We start from the raw sequence: 22728 nt of genomic DNA on the forward strand, positions 1-22728 counted from the left end.
AAAGAGAGGCCGGGAGGAGAACAGGGGACAAGGGAAAGGAAAGGCAGGAAGGATAGCATCTTATGCCTTTATATACTCATTAATCCGAAGGACATACTGTTTAGGCTTACGGCAAGTCATCTGGACAAAGAATAATAACAAGATCTCTGTCCCATTAAAAAGTTCTCTTGTAAGAGCTTTCCGCTCAATGTTCTCATCCTCCCTGTAAGCAAGGAATGAAGATACAAAACAACTCAGGCTGGACAGCAGGTGGAGAGGCTCAGTAATGTGAGCAGGGCCACACAGCAGAGCTGTAATGGAATCTCAGACCTGATCATTAGGAGTGTAGGGTAAGCCCTGGCTACCGTCCCAAGGAAAATGTGGCGTTTAGTCCCTAGACTAGGCAAAGAAAGGCGTTACTGCCATTTAGTGGCTGAGGATCTGGGATGTGTCCTATCAGGGTCATCGCAACAAGCCACGCCCTACATTGCTCACTAGTTTCTGGATGGAAGGGTTTATGATAATGTGAATCCAGGCCCCACCCTGGCTGTATTTGTGAATAGAGTATTTCTGCACAGTGTTTTGTGTGTGTGGTGTGTGCATGCTATGAGCGGTGCATGCACACAAGTAGCACACAATATGCAAGCATGTGCAGCTGTGTTTGTCCACGCAGATAGCCGAGCAGGGCCTAGGGTGCTTTCCTCTAGCCCTCTACCATACAGCCTTGAGACAGAGGGTCTCACCGAGCCAGGAGCTTGCAGTTTCATGTAGGTTGGCTGGCTAATGAGCACTCAGGATCCACCTGTGTCTACTCCAGTACTGGAATTATACACATATGCTGCCAAGGTTGGATTTTTATGTGACTGTTGGAGATTCACACTCAGGACCTCACTTTGCAGAACAACTGTTCTCTCCCACTGAGCCACTGCACCCCAGTCCCCGCAGTTCCTGATGAGTGTTGCAAATAAAGGAAAGACCGTTGTTTCTAAGAGTAATTTGCGACATTGTTTTCCCAGGAAGACCCTGCCAGCCCTTTTTATTTGAAGACGAACTGAAGTGGGCTGGGAGTTCAGGTCTGTAGGTGAGCCCATGCTTAGCATGTACAAATCCTGTGTTCACCCCTCAGTCTATTAAATAAAACAAAAATGTATTAGTTGTTGAAAAAGCTTTTCAAAATACCTGTGCTAATGGGGTACTGGGACTGATAAAGGTGAGATCCATCCGGCAAGACTTGGAGAACATAAGGACTATTGTCCCCTGAGACATACAGTTAAGCTGGTGCTGCAGCAGACTTAATGGATGGTTCACATGAGGTGACAAACCCTTGCATTGACTATATTCCTGACCTCTCCTCTTGCTGGCATATGATATTATGCTGTTGGTCATTAGCAGATTGTGTATGGATGTGTGTGTGCCTGCACGCATGCTTGCACATGTGTGGGGAGGCTAGAGATCAACCTGGGGGTCATGCCTGAGAAGCCATTCACCTTGAATTACAAGACAAGGTCTCCTACTGGCAAAGAACTTACCAAGTAGACTAGGCTGGCTGGGCAGTGCATCTCCGGGACTTACCTCTCTCTACTTTCCCCAGAGCCACCACACCCAGCTTTTTACATTGATGCTTGGGGAATGAACACAGGTCTTCATGCTCTGAAGGCAAAAACTGTTTACTAACGGATCTCCCCAACCCCAAGAGCGGAGCTTTAACAAGAATGTCTGCCTTAGATAAAACCTAGGCAATAAAACTAAATGCTGAACATATATCAAGAGGCTCTTAAATCAGGGCTGTCTGCCTGGATTGCTTGGCAATACTCAAGAGTATCAGTGTGTAAGTCTGTGGTGTGTCTATACACGTGCACACATTATTTCCTAAGGCTCATGTCATAGCATGTGTTATTTTTATTAAGGAAGAGTTAATCTGGTGTGCTCTGAGCTTAGAAAATGAGACTGTACATTTTTACACATACATCTCATTATAGGGTATACATTGGGCAAAATGACTTTACCCCAAAATGTACATATATAACACCACATGACATGGATGTTACCCAGGACTTTGAAAATCAATGACCTATCATTTTTGTTTTGCTAGGATTATTTTAACAAATAGGAAAGTCAATAAGCAATGTTGCTGTTGTATCTGATAGGATCTAATCCAATTATACCTGTAAATTGCCCCTTATTTTTTAGATTAAAAAAAGAAACTGGGTTGTTATGCTGTGAAAAAGTCCAGATTTTTGCAGCCTATCTTTAAAAATTGCTTGCTCACCATGTGTGGTGGAATACATCTTTAATCCCAGCAGTGGCTGGTAGATCTCTGTGAGCCAGCCTGGACTACACAGTGAGTTCCAGGACAGCCAGAACTACATAGAGATTCTGCCTCAAAACAAAACAAAACAAACCCCCAAGAAAACAAAATCAAACAACAAAAAAAATTCCACCTTGCCTGCTCAGTCAGAGCTCTTACACTTTGAGGAAAATCACAGATAGATTCCTCTTGCTTTCTTGGAAAATACTTGTAGTTTTTTTTTTTTTTTTTTTAAATCAAGGCAATTGTATGCATCCAATTTGTACTGAACATGTAAAAAATGCCAAAGCAAACTAAAATATACTGTTTCCTAAACAGCTACAAAGTCCCTGTGGAAAACCCACATCACCCACGTGTGCAAATTCATTGTGTGAGAGAAACTTAATTCTTTGTGCTTTGGTAGGAAAAACAACAACAACAACAACAAAACATCTAGCATGAGTTCCTTAATTCTAATATCTGCCTTGCACTGAAATCACTTAGCATGAAACTGTTTAATTCTGAAGCAAGCTTCCTGAAATTAGTATAATCTGAGCTCTCAGGTAATCAGTAGCCAAGCAGATTATTTCAGTGTCTGTCTCACTGTATAAGGCTCTGTCCCAGCTTCTCTTGGATGGTCAAATTGTATGCCCTTAATTTGGTCCCCTTTTCATTATAGGTGGGCTTTCTGGACCCAAATCTGATAATCGCAAGTCAAATATCATGATATCATGGAAGCAAAAAAATACTTCTCAATGAGAATTTTTTTTTTTTTTTTTAATATTTCCTGGTGCCTTAAGTTCTAGTACATGGGAGGCAGAGGGAGGTGGATTTCTAGAAGTCAAAGGCTGTTTCTCTCTATTTCTGTCTCCATCTACCTGTCTCTGTTTCTCTCTCTCACACACAGTAATATGTGGCATGTACTATGTGCTTCATTATGTACTTTTATTTTGAGATGGAGTTTCCCTATATTTGTACAGGCTGATCTTGGGCAGCTGGGAGATGTGTGCTACTACATATGCAAATATGTATGTAAATCTATGAAGAAAAGGGGAAATAAAAATTAGTAGTCCATTTTGCTACTTGTTTTTTTTTTAATGTAGAAATGACTGCACACAGCTGTACACAGGATAATTATGACACATGCTATGGATCCTCTAAGCTATAGGAGCAGTATTTCTAGTCTGGCAAACATGTTCTTTTCTTAAAAGTATTCTATGCAACTGTTACCTTTTCGACCTATAAAACAGGACTCCTATCTCGGCTATGAAGTATCAGCTTATTTACTTTATAGCACTAAAATTTAGAGAGTAATTCAAAATCATCTTCATGTAACAGATATATTAAGTACTACACTAACAAGTTTAGTGTTGTTATTACTTTGTGGGAAAACACGTATGTGTGCAGATGGCGAGTACCTGCCTTGATTGCTCTGTGTCTTATAAGCTGAAGCCGTACAAAGCACACAGGTACATACCAGAAAGCTTCCGGCTTCACCTAGGGACTCTTACCTTCATTTTCCGTATTGGCTGGGACAGAATCCACCGCGAAAGGATGCCATGGCTGGAGATCATCCAGGCTGAACTCCCCGTTCACGGGAAGGAGCTCCACAGTGGTTTTCGTTTCAGTCAAAGACGGCATGAGAGCATCGTTTCCGTAACTGATTCTGGGTTCACTGATCATATTGGCCAGGACATCGTCGGAGTAGTTCTGCTCTTTCTGAAGCAACTCATCTAAACAAACCCATCGTATCCTTGGTTAATGTATATTCACAGCGGCCACAGCTTCAGCAGCAATTCCCACTATGTGCTATGTGCCATGGGTTGTCATTGGATACCACCTAACCGCAGACGCTAAGGTCCTTAGGCGCACAGCTAGCAATTTTCCAGGTGGGCTTTGACCCCGTGGAGAATGGTCCATGGTGGGGTGACGCTGCCCTGCGGCTGCTTTGCTCCTCCAGGTGAAAACCTCGAGGATTAACTGCCTTTCCCTTTGCATAGACGCCACATCTATGCAGTGATCCTGAGGGAGCCGTAGCATGCCCTGCGGTAGCTCAGGGTGGAGCGCCACTGCCAAGCATGGAACTCGGCAAGGTGCAGCTTCGGAAACTAGACAACCTTTACCCCATCTCCTGGAAACGTGGGTGGGCGAGGGAGCATTAGAGATGGCAGCCTGCTCCATTTAGTTGTCGCCTTTTGCTCTGAAAACACCTGCCTTCCTCAAAGCAACAGGAACTTTGTCCTTTGAGGTACAGTTCTGCAGAGCCATGCTAACTATCTGGGCTAACCTTCTATCTCTGCCTTCCAGCGTCATACATGTGACGTGAGATGAAAGCTCCCGCCGTGCTTCTCTGTAGCTTCTTTCTATCTTAAACAAACAAACAAAACTCCCATGTCCCTGCTTAAATCCAAGCAGGTAAAACAAAAACAAAAAACAAAATACCCAGAAGATTTTTGAATCTCCTGTTAACTTACAACAAAGTCCACCTGACACTTTTATTATAGTTAAAAAAAGAGACCCATGTAGTAATAATATTTGATTAATTTAAGTGTGTCATCACTCAATCATTCCTGTGTCAATAGTTTACTAAAATATACTTTAAGCCAATCACTGATTAGTACTAATGCTGGATAACATAAGGAAAATTAAATCTGGATGTAAGATTTGACTTGTAACATTTTACTATCATCCTTTAAATTCTCTTTTAAGTTGACAAAAAAGCCAATTTACTGGAAAAATTAAAATTCTGTTCAAATGTGTACCCATTAAAACAATTTGAAGGGAGAGAATTAAAGTGTGCTATTAATATCTTCCTGTAGAGTCAGTTTTATTACAAGAGATTATTTTAAATGATAGGACCCTAAGCAAATTAGTCCTTTTGAAGTCTAATTTCAGTTATAATATATACCTACTCAGTGTGGCACTGATCTAAAATTCAATATTTGATGCTTGCAGTGACCTTTCCCACACAGATAAAAGGCTCTCATTAGATTATCTCTATACTTTTTCATGTCTCACCAAGTCAAAGGTAATGGCCAATAACTTAGCCAAAATCTGATTTAATAAATGAAATGGGCATTTCTTTTATATAAATCTTATGCTCTGACTCTTTAGCACTTACTACCCTGAAGTCAAGATAGTCTGGAATAATTATTGGTGCCTACACGTCCATATAGAAAGGAAAGAAGCCCAGCTAGGAGGGAGCTCTTGTCTGCTTGGGTTCTCTATGGCATTTATCACTGCTCACTTCCTGTGCTTTGGAACTTTGTCATTGTCTTGCTGTTTCCCCATAATGTCTCTGAATGATTCTGCCCCTCCTTGAAAGAAAGAGAGAAAGAAACAAAGAAAAAAAAAAGGGAAGAAAAAAAGCTCTGCATCCTTAACATTTTCTTCTTGGATCTCTTTCCGCAACTTTTCCTTTTAAAAACACAAGCCATGCTTGAAAGTGTAATGATCTCCTACATGTGCACAGAATTGAAATGCTATTTCTTCCCTTTTGACTCTCCTCTCTTATTATACATATTCTGAGAATTTGGAGGATTTATAACCTTGAGCCTTTCTCCTGGACTATGGACTTGGCTCTCCTCCCTTCTGCCTTCCTATGCCACAGCAATTTGTGCACACAAATTCTCAGTCTCACAACCATCCATGACACATACTTAACGCTACTGACGACATTTGAATCCCAATTCCAATTCTCTCACCCACCTTTCACTCCCTTTTCTGTGACTCCCTGATTACCTTTGCCTTGATAAATGAGCAGAAAACTTACTGCCTGCTACCATATAGATGGTCCTCAAAATTCATGCATTAAAACTTATTCCCCTCTGAAATAACAATACATGGGTTGTGGGGGATTTGGACTGGAACAGGGCTTGTTCACTCTGGAGGGCACAGCAGCAGGCCAGCACTCGAAATGAGAAAGGTCGAGTTCTCTAAGACCGTGAACCTTCCAGCATTTTCTTAGACTTGTAGTTAGGACTGTGAGAAATAAATTATTATTTTTTTTATAAACTACCGAGGCAAAGATACTGGCTATTGGTTTTTGTTGTTGTTTTTATTGGTTTAGTTTAAAACAAGAGTCTCAAGTAGTCTAGGCTGGCTCAAACTCTATGTAGATGAGGTTAACTTTGAATTCATAGTCCTCCCTGTGCCAGTCCTTAGATTACATCAATGTACCATCACATCCAGCTCAGATACTGTTAAAGCAAAACAAACTGACTGATGGCTGCTCTCCTTACTAATCTCCATTTGACTGTCTTATCTAGATCTTTCCCAGATACTGACTCCTCCCAATTTCAGTGAGTGCTTATTGTGTACTGAATTAATCTAAGAAGCTGGAGTCTTTCTGTGTTCCTAGGCCCCCTGCATATCTTCAACCATGCGGCTTATGGCTCCTTTCTGTTTACCCTACGCCTCTTAAGCAGTGGTACTGAACAGTGTAGGTTATCGTCACTGAACAGGAGGGGGAGAAAGAGGGAGGGAGGGAGGGAGAGAGAGAGAGAGAGAGATATGCACAGGGTTGGGTTATGTTCCCAGCACCCATATGGTAGCTCACACCATCCACAACTCCAGTTCCAGGGGATTTGAACTCCACAGCTACCACAGACACATGTGGTGCAAATACATATATGCAGGTAAAATGTTGATACATTAAAAAAAAAAAAAAACATCGAAATCCCCTAAAAACAAACAAAAATCCTATTAGGAAATATATGGAAAAAGTTGAAATATTAAAAAAAAAAGACTTTCCTCTCATTTTCAGTTGACAGAAAAGCACTTAGCCTTTGTGCACAAAACAGAAATACATATTATTACCTTATTTTAGCATAGGAAATTAAGAAATAACTACTTTTGGCTATGTCATTTGGAACAAGGAACTCAGTATGATCCTAAGGGCACGGAGCTGGATAAATTCAAAAGAATTACCATTACCCCTGCAGGACTCTACTTTGCGATCATAAAATGTTCAAGACAGCCAGCTACTCTGTGACTGAGGGCTTAGGATCTTACCACTGAAAACCCATTGGTGCTGGGCAATTGTGCCTGAGACCAACGGCACAAGGACCAGTGCGACTGTTTTACCGCCCGTTTTGAGCTTTGATTCCTCAGGCAGGCTAAACCATCAGAAACCATCTTCTACTGTGCTGGTGACTCTGATGAATTACCCTTTTGTCTCAATTACATTAATATTTTATCACAATGCTTTGGTGGCCTGTGCTGAGTATCACTGAGGTTTTTATATATCTAAGCTTGCTCATGGCTATATTAAGCTCAGAGATGACATTTTTTTTTTTTTTAAAGGGAGCATACTTACATTTTATTTTATGACATAGACTTGGAATTGACACACATCCTATCACTTTTATCTAAATTCCACAGGTCAAATAGTTACCAAGAACAGAATTATAGGTATGTGCTAATCAAGTTCCAAGTAGCATCTCAGTGATAACGCCTACAGTAGTTTTTTTGTTTGAGACGGAAATTGTTAACACAATTACCGAGTAATTTTAAACTATAGTGAAGCCTGCTGCCTCACACACCACACTGTGCACCCCTCAGCTTCCAGGGGTCCTGGAAGTGGCAGCAAAAGGGTTGTCAATTTTCCCCTTTAAAAGGCTCCGCTACACAGCAGCCATCACCCATTCTAGGCATCTTGCCCACACTAGAACTATGAGGTTAGACTTGATTTCTCAACCAGAGCTTGTGCATGACTGACTTTTGTCTGAGACTATGAGTGCGATGCTGTTATTAGTGTCCCCGTGGCCTCTGAAACCCCTTAAGGCTGTGTTCTTTATCCACAAGATTCCAGGTGGCTGGGTGACAGTCTCCGGAGGCCCTTCACTTAAATTCTGTCAGGTAAACTCAAGCTCCTTTGGTCTCCTCAGGGATCTTGATAGAAGCACAGAATTATGACATGTGTCATTATGCATGCTTTTATCCCCAGCACTTGGGAGGTTGAGATAGGAGGATCCCAAGTATAAGGCTTACTGGGTATACAGAAAGTTTGAGGATCTCCTGAGTTACATAGTAAGATTTTTGTCTCACAAAGAGAAAAAGAAATGCAGAATACTAGCTCCAGAGTTTCTTGAGGGCAGAGCAGCCAGGTAACAGGACTTGGCTGTGCAAGGCTGCTCTCTGTACCTGAGGTGGTCTTCCATCATTTTTGTTTTGATGGTCCATTTCCAACAGTGGTTTGCTTCCCCCAGCAACACTCACTGTCTTATTTTTTTACATTTCCATGTCATGAAAGGCTGGTATTGTGCAAATGAGGAAGTAGAGGAAATGAGGAAGTGTAGGAAGCCCCCCCCCCCCCCCCCCCCCGCCGGGGGTGCTTTTATAGAAGTTTGCTGAAACCTTTGGGGGGGGAACCTCACTTAAGGAAGTCTCTGAGGGTGGCCCTGGAAGCTTTATAGCCCAGCCTTACTTCCTGTTCACTTTCTGTTTCCTGCCTTTGGATGCAGTGTGAACAGTTGCCTCCTGCCATCCTTCCTCTTTATCATGGGCTGTATGTATCCCCTCAAACTGGAAGCCAAAACCAATCCCTTCCTCCTTCAAACTGTTTCTTGTCAGATGTTGTCCCTGCAATGAGAAAAGCAACTAATACAAGTGGACTCTATAGTGGCCACGGAAATCCCTAGTAGGCGTCACCATTCTACTTCACATATAAAGAAGCTAAACAATTTGAATTTGAGTTGTATGCTGGCCTGCCAAATATCATTTTTTTTGTCCTCAGTGAAGTGGAGTGACCGGGCTACTTCAGTGGCTGAGAGGGGAAACACCCATCGAAATCATTATAAAGCAATATTCTCCCATAAACCTAGTTTACCTTGACATTCAGAAAATTATGCTTTTTCATTTTTTAGCCATACATCAAGCCCAAGAATCACCCAGAGTCTAAGTTCAGACTCATGCCTAAATTGAGGTTTATTTTTGTTTAGGAGTTTCTTGGAAACAGAGTTTTAAATGGGGGTGTGTTTGGTCCACTTATGGCAGGGAACTGTCCCTAGAGAATTCACCCAAAGCTGTACATTGCTTGTGACATTACAGGTGATATTTTCCTGAAATATCATCGTCTGGTCTAAACTGAAGTTTCAGAAGAAATACCTTTCCCTCGAAGATGAGTTTCCTTGTGGCTTTTTAAACCCCTACATCAAACAGCTCAACAGCATTAGTCAGAAATCAAGATGAAAACCACAGCCAGGCTCCTTAGAAAGCGGATTAAAAAGCTTCCCTTTCCACGTTTATTTATGGAACCTGTGCCAAGGTCCTGATCTTATTTCCAACCTCTTTAGGGGGGTCTTAATCCTCCTGGGATGTTAGCAACCTGAGTAGCTGACTGCAGAGTTTACATGCTACAGCAATGGTCTCTGAAAGAAAGTTTGTGGGCTAAAGTTCTAGTGTGTGTGTGTGTGTGTGTGTGTCTGTGTATTACCTGGATGTACATGCTTTGAAAATGAACCACACAGTGAAGAATACAGCTCTAAGGGGCCATTGTATATTTAACTTAGTTTATGGTTATTTTCCACGCTTGTAATCCTAGCACTTGGGAGGTAGAAGCTGAAGAATCAGGAGTTCAAGGCCAACCTGGGCTGTATGGGGAGACACTATCTCATAGGTGTCAAGCTTTATAAAGGTAGGTGTCTTCCTTTGGTCAGATTTTAGTGAAATGGCATCACCCTGGTCTTAATATAAGCAGATATAAACTAAGCAGGTTCTACAAACAAAACTGATGTTCATAGCTGTGTAGCTGCTGACAAATCTTCAGTAGGAGCTCCCACTGTGTCTCCATGATTGTTGTCCCTTATAGCTATAGGTCTTGTGTGACTTACACAAACGTAGCTTCGCAAGGGCCCTGTCTCACAAGTGCTCTCCTTCAAACTCGAAAGAGAACTCTGCCCGGCCTGCATAAGACCATAGCAGATGAACAGAATGGGAAACACGCTGCTATGCTGGGAAGAGAGCTCCATAGAACAGATTACAGTTGATGCGTGATTCAGGAGGACGAAAAGAAGAGGTCAGCCAAAGAGGTGAGCCCATAGTAGAAAGGAAGACTTCAACATCTGTAGACTATTTCACCAAGATAGCCTATGAGGTATGCTGGTAATTAGAGGGTCAGCGTGGAAAGTGAGCCTAAATATACATGTCATCATAATGGAGGATGGTCTCCTTTCCCCACACACATCTCTGGGACAGACAGCTCACTTTAATTCTAATTTATGCATATATGAAAAACCCTAAACGCATCCTTTGTACTCTTCTGTACACTGGACTGTTTGTCTTTAACCCAGTCTTGCTGTTCAGCAAGCTATCCTAGCTATGGCAATGGGCCTTTCTCTTCTGCAGTAGCTCATTCACATGTAGCGCCCAGGGAGACTGTGATGAATAGTGCTGACTGTCAGCTTGATAGGATCTGGACTCAGCAAGGAGACAACTCTCCTGGTATACTTGAGAGGGATTATTTGGATTAGGGTAGCTTCCAGGCATGCCAACGGGAGGTCATTTTGATTTGGTTAATGGAGATAGGTAGGCCTACCCTAAATGTGGACAACTCAAGTCTCTGGGCTTGAGAACTCCTGCCTAAAAAAGGGAGTCGTTACCTGAGCCTGGCCATTCATTCACCCTCTACTTCCTCACTGTGTATGAGATGCGATCAGCTGCCTCAAGCTCCTGCTGCCTTGTCAGACTGTGTCCTTGAACTGCAAGCCAAATTAAACCCTTTCTCCCTTAAGCTGCTCTGGTCAGGGCATTTTATCACAGCAACAGGAAAAGTAAGACAGAGACCAAGCCTGGAAATGGCAAGTGCCAAGCATTAAGGGATTGGCAGGGCATGGCATTTCTCTGTCTTCAGGAAGGCATTCGCAGCACAAAAAGATGAGTGGAAAATACTCTATGTAGGTAATCTGAACTACTTGAACCTTACTTAGTGAGCTCATTTACTCATCCTTTAATTAATTAATTAACTAACTAACCAATTAATTAATTAATTAGTTCGGTTATTCACACACCAAGCAATCTGACCATCTTCTGGACCAGTGCCAGAAATAACTGATACAATATCTTTGCACAAAAAACTCAAGGTGCTTAGAAAAGGACCCCACCCAAAAGCTAGGATGCCTTCTTTCTCAATCACCTCTCTGTTTTTGTTTTTTTTTTTTTTTCTTTTTGTTATTTTTTGGTCTCTCATTGAACCTGGAGCATTTTGGGATGGCCATTTTGGGATCGGCCAGTGTCCATCCTTCCAGGGCTGGGATGATAGATGCATGCAGACACTGCAGCTTTTGATATGGCTCTGGGCATCTGAACTCAGATCCTCATGCTTTAACAGCAAGTACTTTACCCACTAACCCAACTCTCCAGCCCTCAGATCAAAAACATTTGGAAAACGCTCACTGTATCTGTATTGAACACAAACAGGGATTTTACCATGCCGTTTTCAAAACAATACAAGGTAAGGACTGTTGACAGAGTGTTTGCACTGGACTAGGCATCATGAGCAGTGCACAAGATGCATATTTGTTCTAGGCAAATAAAAGCTGTTACTTTATATAAGGAGCTTGAGCATCCATGGATTTGGGAATTCCTGGTATGGGGCACCCTGGAATCCAGCCCTAAACTGCCAACAATGAGAGATATCTACCCAGTCATGAGAGATTATATTCCAATCTCTTCAAAACCGCTTAAAATTTCTTCACTTCCCAGCTTTAGTTCAGGACTTAAGATTCTTTGGGCACTCTTGGAAATATACAATTCTAGAAACTTATTTTTTTTACAAGATTACTTTAAAATGCTGTTTTCATGTCCACCCAGTTAACCTCTCCTCACCTCACCCAGCTCTCCAAATAGCTCAACTTGAACCAACAGCCTGTTGCTAAATAAACACTGTTAAAGTGTGATCGTCTTTGGTAACATGTAATTGATTTACTTAGAAGTTTACTCCTCATAACTGCCACAGCCCACCAGTGTCCCTCCGAAAGATGCATGTGTTTTATGGAGTCCTTACACACACTGTAAGCTTCAACAATAAGTTGAAAAATGATCCACATTACTGTGCATTTACATTTGTCTTTTCATCTTCCCAGGGTGGTAAACATTAATTAACCCTGGTTAATTAACCCAGCCACAGTTTACAAATTCACTCCTTTATCAGCTTCATGTGAAGGCAAAGCACTTAAAACCTTTCACAATTCGGTACCAATTAAATATGAAAATTATTTTTTTCCCCACGTACAGTGCAAAGATCCAGGACTTTTAGTTGTTTGATTTAAACATGGTAGTACTGGGGGAAGTGTCTTCAGATTCAGAAACCAAGGGAAGGAAAACAGACTGTCTGCTACTGGTTGAAATGTTCCTCGTACTTCACACAGTGACTATGACCTACTTTGCAGATGTAATGGATTTAAGATTATGTCATTCTATGGAGTAGAAAGTCTGTTTCATTGTCTACTGTATCATGCTAGCAAAGACACAGCAAGAGAGATAAGAGAGTATATGGCGGGGGGGGGGTAGATGTTTTCCCTCCAAATGTCAGAAAGCCCAATAGGCAGAACACTCCCACCTTTGAGTTCTGTTCTCTTTCAACAGCTGTCTAAAGAGAAGAATCATTTCCTTTCCTGACTTGTGGGGTCTTATCCTGGTAAGGCCCCGAGAACTTTATGTGCTGGTGTCAGCCCTTCAATGCCTCAAGGAAGTGGAGCAGCCTCGTTCAAGAACCCAGTAAACAGAGAGGTTAAATCATTTCCTTCCCAGGAAGCCAGAGGAGCTGAGCAGCACCTGGCACCGAGACACATGGCAAATATCAGGCAAGTTTCAGATCTTACTAAACTCAGAGCTGTGACACCACTGTCGCAGAGACCAGGATGGAGAACTACACTCGTGCCAGGTGACTCCATTTAGAGAAGTGGGAACTGCTGGAGGAATCCATAAAATCTAGCCTATTGATTTCAATTTAGTACTCACACTGAACAAACTGGGTCTTAAGAAAACTATTTTCAAACAGCCTGAAAGTTATGCTGTTGATTTTTTATGATGACGGGGACAGAGTGCTGCATGGAATGAATGTCCAGCAAGCAGCATCTGAACTGTTTGTGACTCTGGCTCACAGCATGGGAGATGGTGGCAGTAATATTTGTTCTGGATCTGTGAACGAGACTACCAACTTAAGACTGGGAGCATGGAGGGGGACGGAGGTGCTGGAGAGTGGAAAGGGGGAAGTGATGTTATTCTATTTCAATTCAAAACATCAAAGAATTAAAAACAAACAGTAGTAATATATTTCATGGCCTTTGTGAATAATTTTTAGATAAAGAACAGGTACAGTTGAGTAAGTAACGGATGAGAAGCAATGGAGAGGAAATACATCAGACCTGTCCAAAAGACTGACATAGCTATGTGCCAGGGGTTGCACTGTATCCCCCATGAAATACATTTAAGCCTTAATCCTCATGGTAAACACCTTGAGAAGAGCCATTTAAGGCAAGAACTGATGTTAAATATTGTCACAGGGTGACTGGACTCTGAAGGTGAGGAGACATCAAAGATTTTTTTTCTTTCAAAGAAAGGCTTTTATGGAAAAAAAAAAATCAAGATCAGCGTGACCATTTGGAGGTTGGAGGTTGACCATGGCATGAGGTCAACCTCCAACCCTTCCAGGGTAGCTGTATGTAAGCAAACAGCATGCACACACAGGAAAAATTCCTGGATGTCCTAATATGGGAGGTGTGTGCTACATACATGTTCTAGAAAGACCAGAGAAGTCGGGACTGTGCTTTGAGCTGCTGCCCACCTGTGTCCTGATCTCTAGCCCAGTTCCATCCTGAAAATGGCTTTCTTTATCATAATGAACAGTCTGTTTCTATCACTATTCATGTATCTCTGGGCAAGCTCTTTGTTCCAGCGTGGACCTCCTGTGGGCATCCTCTGGACCTCCTGGATCCTCGCTCACAGCATGATGAAACAAAAAGGTGTCAATGCAGAAACCAAGGAGGCCTTCCTAAAAGGCCATTCTTGATCTTGGCTCCATGATCTTGAACTTCAATGTGCCAAAACCACGAGAAAATTAACTTTTATTTTTAAGCTATTCAAACTGTAATATTTCCTTGAGACAGCAACTCATAATGTAGCTCAGGTTTGCCCAGAACCCAGGATCTTCTTCCTTCAATATCCTGAGTGGCTGATATTATAAACATGTGCCACTACCTCAAGCCTGAGGCCATTTTTTGTTTGTTTTTGTTTTTTGGTTGTTGTCTTTCCCCCCCCCCCCCCATAACTGAATACCAGAGAAGGAATAAAGAAGTTTCTTCAGGGGCTTCTTCTCTTCTGTTACTTTCTACTGTTTTCTTCTCAGTTTACAAAAACAACAACAACAACAAAATACTTGTTTTCTTTCTAAGACAGAGACAGAGAGAGACAGAAGAAGTCTTTGATTAACGCTCTGAAGGTAGAGAGCAAGGACCTGTATGTGGCAAGGGACCTCCTGCTGGGTCATCACAGAGGAGAATGGCTGCAATTGTGAGGCAGGGCAAGCTTCTATATGTAGATCTTAGGAAAAAGGAGCTCCCATCTAATCCTAATTGCCACTCAAAGACCCCGTTCCAAGACAATTAACATATACTTGGGGATTGTGAAAAAAAGTTCTACAGATCCTTCTGTAAGGCTGAGTAACTGATGAGAACCACAGTGAGCATGAAATCTTTGGAATGTCCAGAGCCAATTACCTTGGGCGCTCTAGAGCACCTGTATCAGCCATTTCTACTGCTTTCTCCATATCTGAGGATGCGGCTTCTTCTTGTAAATCCCTTGGAATTTACAAATAGAATTAGTTTCCAACCAATCAAAAAGCTAAGAATGCTGCTCTCAGATGGCATCTGAGGCCTTAGAGCTGTGGTTCCTCTGCTTTTCTCCTACCTGATGTTTCCACAGATGTGTTAGAAAGTCTTTTCAGTTATGGCTTTCTTTATTTGGTTACTATTAAGAACTTCATAAAACTGCTTCAGGTTGGAACATGAAATTTGGAGTAACTTAAGTCTGTGTTCCAGGCCTTTGCTAGACATATTTAGCTTCAGAATAAACTATCTCTTATGAGGTGAAAGGTGGTGTGTGTGTGTGTGTGTGTGTGTGTGTGTGTGTGTGTGTGTGTGTATGTTTATACCTGAAGTCTGGAGGAGGTAAATGCAAACACAGGAACTCTCACAGGAGCCCAGGTCACTAATGCACCCATCTAGCCATACTGAGGAAGAAAGAGCAAAGATCTAAATGACTTTTCTAAGGGATTCCATTTTCTTTCTTCTCTGTGTTCATGAAAAGGTGACAGCTGGAGGATGAGGTTAAATTAAACCTGCTCACTCTGGATATGCAAGAAAAAGACTTTGAAAAAAAAATTTTTCTTTTTGTTTCATTTCCTTTGAGACAGAATCTTAATATATAGCCCAGACTGGTCTGGAACTCACCATGTAGCTAGGGTGGCTTTGAATTTGGGAACTACTGAGATGAGAGACACATGCCTGAATACCTACACAGCTAAAAATTATTGTACAGCTGTGAAGACAAGGAAATGATCTTATTTTTTATTGCCCCATTCCAAGTGTTTCCCATGTCTTGCTTCACCATGGGTGGAGGGACATTCCTAATGTCCCCGCATATCTGGGACACGTCCAGTCAGGAGATCTATTTGTTTTCAGGATGAAAGAAGAGCTGGTATTTGAGTTTTAGTCCTTGTCACTTTAGGAAACAATGAAAAGGGTTTACAGGGTTTTCCTTTGTAATCTGAAACATACACATGTGACTGCTTAACAGAGTGAGATGCCCCCGGGGACTGGCAGCTAGTGTTGGTAGCCAGCATGCCTTTTCTGCTGCTCTTTTGTTGTCCATTCTCTAACTGACACATAGTTCTTGAGCTGACACTAGGCTGTCAGTCCACCGTCCAAGATTCAGACGAGTATCCTTTACAATGCTGGTAACTCTGGCATACCATTAATTTTCTCTTTTGGCTCTTATTAAATTATTTTGGATTTGAAGGCTGCCTACGTAGATGATTTCTATGGTGAAATTAGTGATAGAAAGTGAAGAATCAGGAACAATGGGGAAAAACGATCTAAAGAGACTACTAGCAGGTTCAAATTTTCTCAAGAGCTAGCAAGTAGGGGAAGAGTTCTGAGAGTGAAGCCTGCCAGCCCTATGCTTGCACTGTTTATTCTCCTTAGATAACAGTAATTGAAGTTAATAAGTAGTTAGGGCAGGCCGGGGGCGTGGTTGGTAGAAAAGGACCTGAGTTCTGTGGCTAGTAAACACACACACACACACACACACACACACACACACACACACACACACGAGTGAGTTTTATGTCATATTCCCTCCCCACCCCACAGAGGGGAGAGGAGAGAGAGAGAGGGAGAAGGAAGGGAGAAAAGGAAGGGAGGGAGAGTGGAACAGAGAGAGATGGACAGACAGACAGACAGACAGACAGAGAGAGAAAGAGGTGCAGTGTTGTGTGTGCTTATAATCCTTGGGGCTGTATTTGCCCGCCTTTCTAGTCCAGTTGCTGTGTTGCAGACCAGAGACCTTACCTCAAACAGAAGGTGGGAAGAGCTAAGAAACAACCCGATATTGTCTTTTGCCCTACACATGTAGAAAAGCAGACACATGCACACACAACCAAAACAAAGAGAAAAGCAGTTTATGCCAATGACTTGAACGATGACTTGCAACATCAACACTGCGCCACCTAACAAAGTTGTATTCAAACTTCAAAGTAAATACCCTTTCTCTGTAATATTCTATGCAGTGGCCTCCTGGAAATACATGCTGTTGTGGAAAACAGGAATACAGCTTGATGATCCTTTCGTAGTTGAAAACATTCCTAGCCAAACACTCCCTGGCTACACCCAGTCCACCGAATGGAAAAGCTTAAGACAAGACAATGTGGGCTGTTGCTGGTCATCTTTCTGATTGTGTGAAGTGTGCTGTTGAGTTTTATGTCAACTTGACACAAGCTTAAGCCATCTGGGAGGTTGGAATCTCAATTAAGAAAATACCTCTGAAAGATTAGGCTATATACAAGCCTGTGTGTAGGATCTTTTCTTACACATAGCCCATTGTGGGTGAGGCCATCCCTGGGCAGGTAGACCTGGATTCTATAAGAAAGTAGACTGAGAAAACCAGGGGAGCAAACCAGTGAGCAACAGCCCTCCACAGCCTCTGCATCAGCTCCTGCCCCTTTCTGAGTTTCTGTCCTCACTCCTTCGATGAGAAACAGAAGCTAAACAAACCTTCTCCTCCCGAAGCTGTCATGGCGTTTTATCACAATAGTAACCCTGATGAAGACAAGGACTAAAAGCTGCACACACAGCTGTATGTCCACACCACATGAAGCAATCTAGGAAGGACTGCAACTTGAAACCTGAGGTGCGGATTGTATCCATGTGCATTACTTTCTCCTTACCACTAAGCAGAGACTGTATGTAACACTGATAGAAATTCATGAGGCTAACATCTCAGGATAAATTAATCAGGCCTTTCAATTTTTTGTGTCAAAAATATATACAAATACACCATCAATTCCTAAGAAAACTTGTATTTTTACCAGCACATATAAACATGAGTTTTAAAACTCCTGAAATTTTAAAGAATTGTGGGCAGTAGAGAATAAGTGAATTTCTGTGAGTATGAGGTAGAGTCCAAGATCCTATATTTTTAAACAAGAACGCTTCCAGATTATACTTTACTTGGTCCCAAGTGTAAGTTGAGACATGATGACTTCCAGGATACCATTTTCCACAGAGAGTGACTTTTCTTCTTAAGTGCGTTCTAAGTGAGACTTTCAGATCCAAGTACTTACAGCAACTGAACTGAGATCCTGAAAAATACTGTTTGCTGTCTGTGCGGTGAGGGACAGACATGCAGAGACGATGTGTCAGAATGAACACTCTAGTTCCCAGGAACCTGCCAGCTTTTGACACTTGCCTCAAGCTCTAGAAACAAGGCCATATTTGAACACTCTGATGTCTACAAAGGGCTCCCAATTGTGCGTGGCCACTTTTTTTTAAAGGAAAAGGTATCTCATTTATCCACACCCCAGGTATTTAAAGACTCACTTTGATTTCAGAAGAACTTTGGCAAGATATGAAGAAGCCCTTGACCCCTGACCATTTTTTGTCTCTGATTTTGATCAAACCACTTAATCACCCTAGATCCTTAATCTGCAACCTGTGAGGCTTCTGCAACACTTTCAAGTTCCCTTGAAGAGCTGTCAGCAGCAGGTGGACGCAGACCCTTGCTGAATGTGGGAAAGGAAGCCAGCTTTTCTCTCTCCACATCAAAGAGAACGGACTACCAAACTTTTCCCACATTTTCATCCAGTGTTTGACTTCCAGGGCGATGGCTCCCTGTTTATCAAAGGACAGGCTGTGTTTTTAGCAATCCTCAGATTGCCCTGGCTTAAGTTTTCCCTCTGCACCTGAATGAAGGAGGTGCTTTATCTTCAGGTGTAAGAAGGCTTCTGCTTAAGTGTGCGAGAAAAAAAGCCACTCCAGAAGCGAGACACTGGCTCCCCGCCAGAGGGAAAGGAAACACGGGCTCAGCTCTAAGTGCATCCTGACAGGCCTGACTACTGGCTTATAGAATCTCTCCCTTGGTCCCCACCTAGTATTTTTCTTGAGACAGCTTCTTCCCATTTAGCTTGGCATCACAGGCATTGCCAGCAGCAGTCTGGAAACGGCTCAGGTTGGTTCTTAGCAGGAAATTTTAGGGTTACTGCTGCTCTCACTGGTATCCTCAGAATATTTCTATCATGGGATGCCCTGAGACTTTACATGTAGGAAGCTCTGAAATCTAAAGCTTTCATAGCTTTATATAGAATTTCAGATCTTTGGACTAAAGATGATAGTTAAAATTGGTATCATTACGCCCCAAATTTGAAAAATTTTGAAATCTAGAACATTTCTAATCCCAGGTATTTTGGATAAAAGGTACGGAAAGTACAATGAAACAAACAGAAACTCAAAGAATAAGTAGAACCCATTTCTCTTGACATCACCTATTCTAATAAACAAGAGGGGAAGACAGTAGCATATTAGGAAATGCTCCTTCATACATAACTACACAGTTATGTATGAAAGCTCTAAGCTCACACAGCATATGTAAGATCCTGGAGGAGGAGAGCAGACAACCTCACGTGCATAGACCAATTAGGCTAACAAACTCAACAGCTTCCCTGAGCTTCCTGAATTTTCGCATTCACAGTCAACATTATCTACTGCAGTTTTTCTAAACTCTTAGGACAACCTCAGTCTCCAGTCTCTGCCTTCCAACCTGTTTGAGACAGGGCCTTCTTTTTGTTGTTCATGCTGTGAGCTTCCAGTTTTTTATGTCTGCCTCCCATTTTCCTGTAGGGATTACAGATGATGCTGATGATGCCCCACTTTACATGGGAAGGGGGGATTCAAACTCAGATCCTCATGCTTGTGCAGCATGTGATTTACTTGCTGAGCTATTCCTCCAGCCCACCAGTCTTAAAAAAGATAACAATAATAAAAGTGTCTCTCTCTGAAGATGAGCTATACCTTAGGTCCTTTACAATGTCTAGACCTTGGACCATTAGCATAGTCTAGACTGAACACTATCACTGTAGACTGAGTATCATTCCTATAATAGTAACTGAGCACTGTCACTGTAGACTGAGCATTAGTACCATAATAGTAACTGAGCAATATCACTGTAGACTGACAGCCATTATTATAATAGTAATTGCACAATATCACTGTAGACTGAGCACCATTACTATAATAATAACTGAGAACCATAACTTTAGACTGAGCATCAATACTTCTAGATCTTACATTTCCTCCAAAGGTCCATGTAATAAGGAACTGGTCTGTAGCTCAAGGGGCTATTGAGCAGTGGCAGAACTTTTAAGAGATCAACCTATATGTGGAGGAAGTTATGTCACTGGGGACTTGTTTTCAAAAGGGATTCTCCTCTTTTTATTCCTTCTTCCTGTCTTTGCTTTCTCCCCTGGCCACCACAGACTAAGAAGCTCCTCTGGCCATTATATAGTCGCCCTAAGCCCAAAGCAATAGGGCCAAGAGACCATAGACTCAGATTTCTGAAAAGCAGATATATTATAAAATAAAGATGGTCTTTTAAGTTTATTTATGTTAGGTATTTAGCCACTGAGATAAAAATTGACACATCCATCTTCCACACTGATGGTTTATCAGGCTGGGAATGAGGATAAGGAATGTACATTTCCAACGATTTCTCAGTGCTGTTGCTGCTGCTGGTGGTCCAAGGCCACATGATGAGAACTGATTCTATTAGTCATTCCTTGGGCATGAGCTTTTTTTTTTTTGTGAGAAGATACAAATGTATATTTAACCCCAAGAAGTCGACACTAAGATGGGCACTGTAGACATATGGAGAACAGAACTAATACACCCAGGGCTGAGGACAGGATGTCAGCTTCCTGCAATGTTAGACTCACGAAAGAGAATAAAGAAAGACAACTACAGTGCTCCACAGTATGAGAGATGCTGAAGCAGAAGGGTGGTAAATTTGAGAGCAGGCTGGCATACACAGAACTATTTCCAAAACATAAATTAATACAATAGTAAATTAAGGGAAAAGCCATAGACTTTGCTTGTCTAGGATTATTTTAAGGATTAAGCAAGACTTAGGGAAGCTAAAAGAGTCTGTGATCAAAATGAAGATAATAGCAATAATATAAACATGCACAGAACTTTTCATTAAATTATTTGTTATTTGTTCTTTGTATACTTGAGTGGAAGCAAATAAACCATGCTTCCACAATTAAGAAGCAATCTCCTTTGGCTGGCAGGGGAGGCCACTTCACCGGTCTGTTTTAATGGCCAGCAACAACACACAACACTTACATGTTGTCTGCCAGAGACTCTGGCCACAAACATTTGCAGAGCACAGTTGCCTGGTCCCTTGCGGATTAAGAAGCAATAGTGAAGTCATCACTGAGGATTATGTTATCATGAACTACAGAAATGTCAGCTTTTTTTGTACAGAAAATCTCTAACAGTGGCAACCACACAGAAGAAGGTGCATTTGTCCTACTTTGGCATATGAGTTCTGAGCAAATGGATAATGACACACCTGCATGTTCTATAAAATGTACCCTGCTTCACTACCTTAACGTGGTCCTAAGTGTGCAAAGATCTTGCTAAAAGAGAAACTTTTCTTCAGCCCATGACACTTCCAATGAAAAGATGTTAAAGCTACTTATATTATTCCCAAATCCATCTTTGGATTTGGCATTAGCGCTAAGCAAGCACCTTTGGATCAAAAACAATGAAATGAATCAGTCTGTGGGCTACTGACCAGATGTGAAGCACGGCCAATACCTGTGAAATAATGTGGCTGGACCAGTTGAAAAGCGAGGCTCCCTCTTGCTCTAGCAATCCTCACTAGGTGACATTAGGCGTAAGAACGAGATGAGAACACCTAGTGAGAGCTGATCAGCCTGCACCAATTGCCTTCATGAGAACAACGCCTCGTCCTGGAGTTGAGCTGAAGTCTCCCCAAGCTGACTCTACATTATTCTAAGTTATCTGAGTAAGAAAGACTATGCCCTATATCTTTGACAGAATTGGAACATTGTAGGTATTCAATATATAACTTATTGATGCTGTATGCCCTTGATTAATTCTTGGATCTTCTTGTTATTCACAATGGCAAAATGATGGCAATATACGTTCATAAACTTTTTTTTTTAAGATAACGTTTTATGCAATCTTGACCTAGCCTCACTATGTAGCCAAGGTCTTAAATTTCTGATCTCTCTGTCTACAATTACCTGTGTGCTGACATTAGAGGTATTATACCATCATGCCAAATGTTGGGCGGTGTTGGAGATTGAACCCTGACTTCACACAGGCTAGGAAGCACTCTCTTAACTAAGTATGACACATCCCAGCCTTACATATATGTATGTATGTATGTATATATATATATATATATTTCTACATATGTTTATAATTTATATATGTCTTCTTAAATTTATACATATTAAAACTTCTTTTAAATAATGAAGAATAATAACTAAAAACTGTCATTCACCTAATGACACCTCAGTGGCAACACTAAAGGTTATTTTCTTTGTATTGGGCAACAGATATTTACTATTAGAAGACTACACTTAGAACTGTAACCAGAAACTACATTTCACAAATAAAACTTTGGAGAACTGTTATTGAAATCTTTGGAAACTTGTAGCATGAAGTACTTCATTTACCTAGAGTTCTTAAAGAAGTTTCACTATAACAAAGAAAGATGACAGAATGATTTATTTTAATGTCATAAAAATAACTAGACATGGGCTAGACATGGGCTAGTTCTTTTATATCACAGCAGAATGAGTATGTTTAGTAACCTTCCTTTCTAGAAAAGATATTAGCTTCCATTTAAGAAGACTCTCAATTTAATTCTTTCCAAGACTC

At 41.5% G+C, this 22728-nt stretch overlaps 1 protein-coding gene across 4 annotated transcripts in view; it reads right to left on the bottom strand.

Annotated features, from left to right (window-relative positions):
* App (amyloid beta precursor protein) overlaps window positions 1–22728 on the bottom strand; it is a 231916-nt gene that overhangs the window by 19879 nt on the left and 189309 nt on the right. For all 4 annotated transcript variants that reach the window (XM_055614811.1, XM_055614809.1, XM_055614808.1 and 1 more), the window contains one exon: window positions 3778–3999. In XM_055614811.1, coding sequence (XP_055470786.1) covers window positions 3778–3999 — 222 coding nt within the window. The remainder of the gene's footprint in view (window positions 1–3777; window positions 4000–22728) is intronic.

Source organism: Psammomys obesus, unplaced genomic scaffold (assembly GCF_907164565.1).
Source record: "Psammomys obesus unplaced genomic scaffold, mPsaObe1.curated_primary_1811, whole genome shotgun sequence".
Taxonomy (NCBI): domain Eukaryota; kingdom Metazoa; phylum Chordata; class Mammalia; order Rodentia; family Muridae; genus Psammomys; species Psammomys obesus.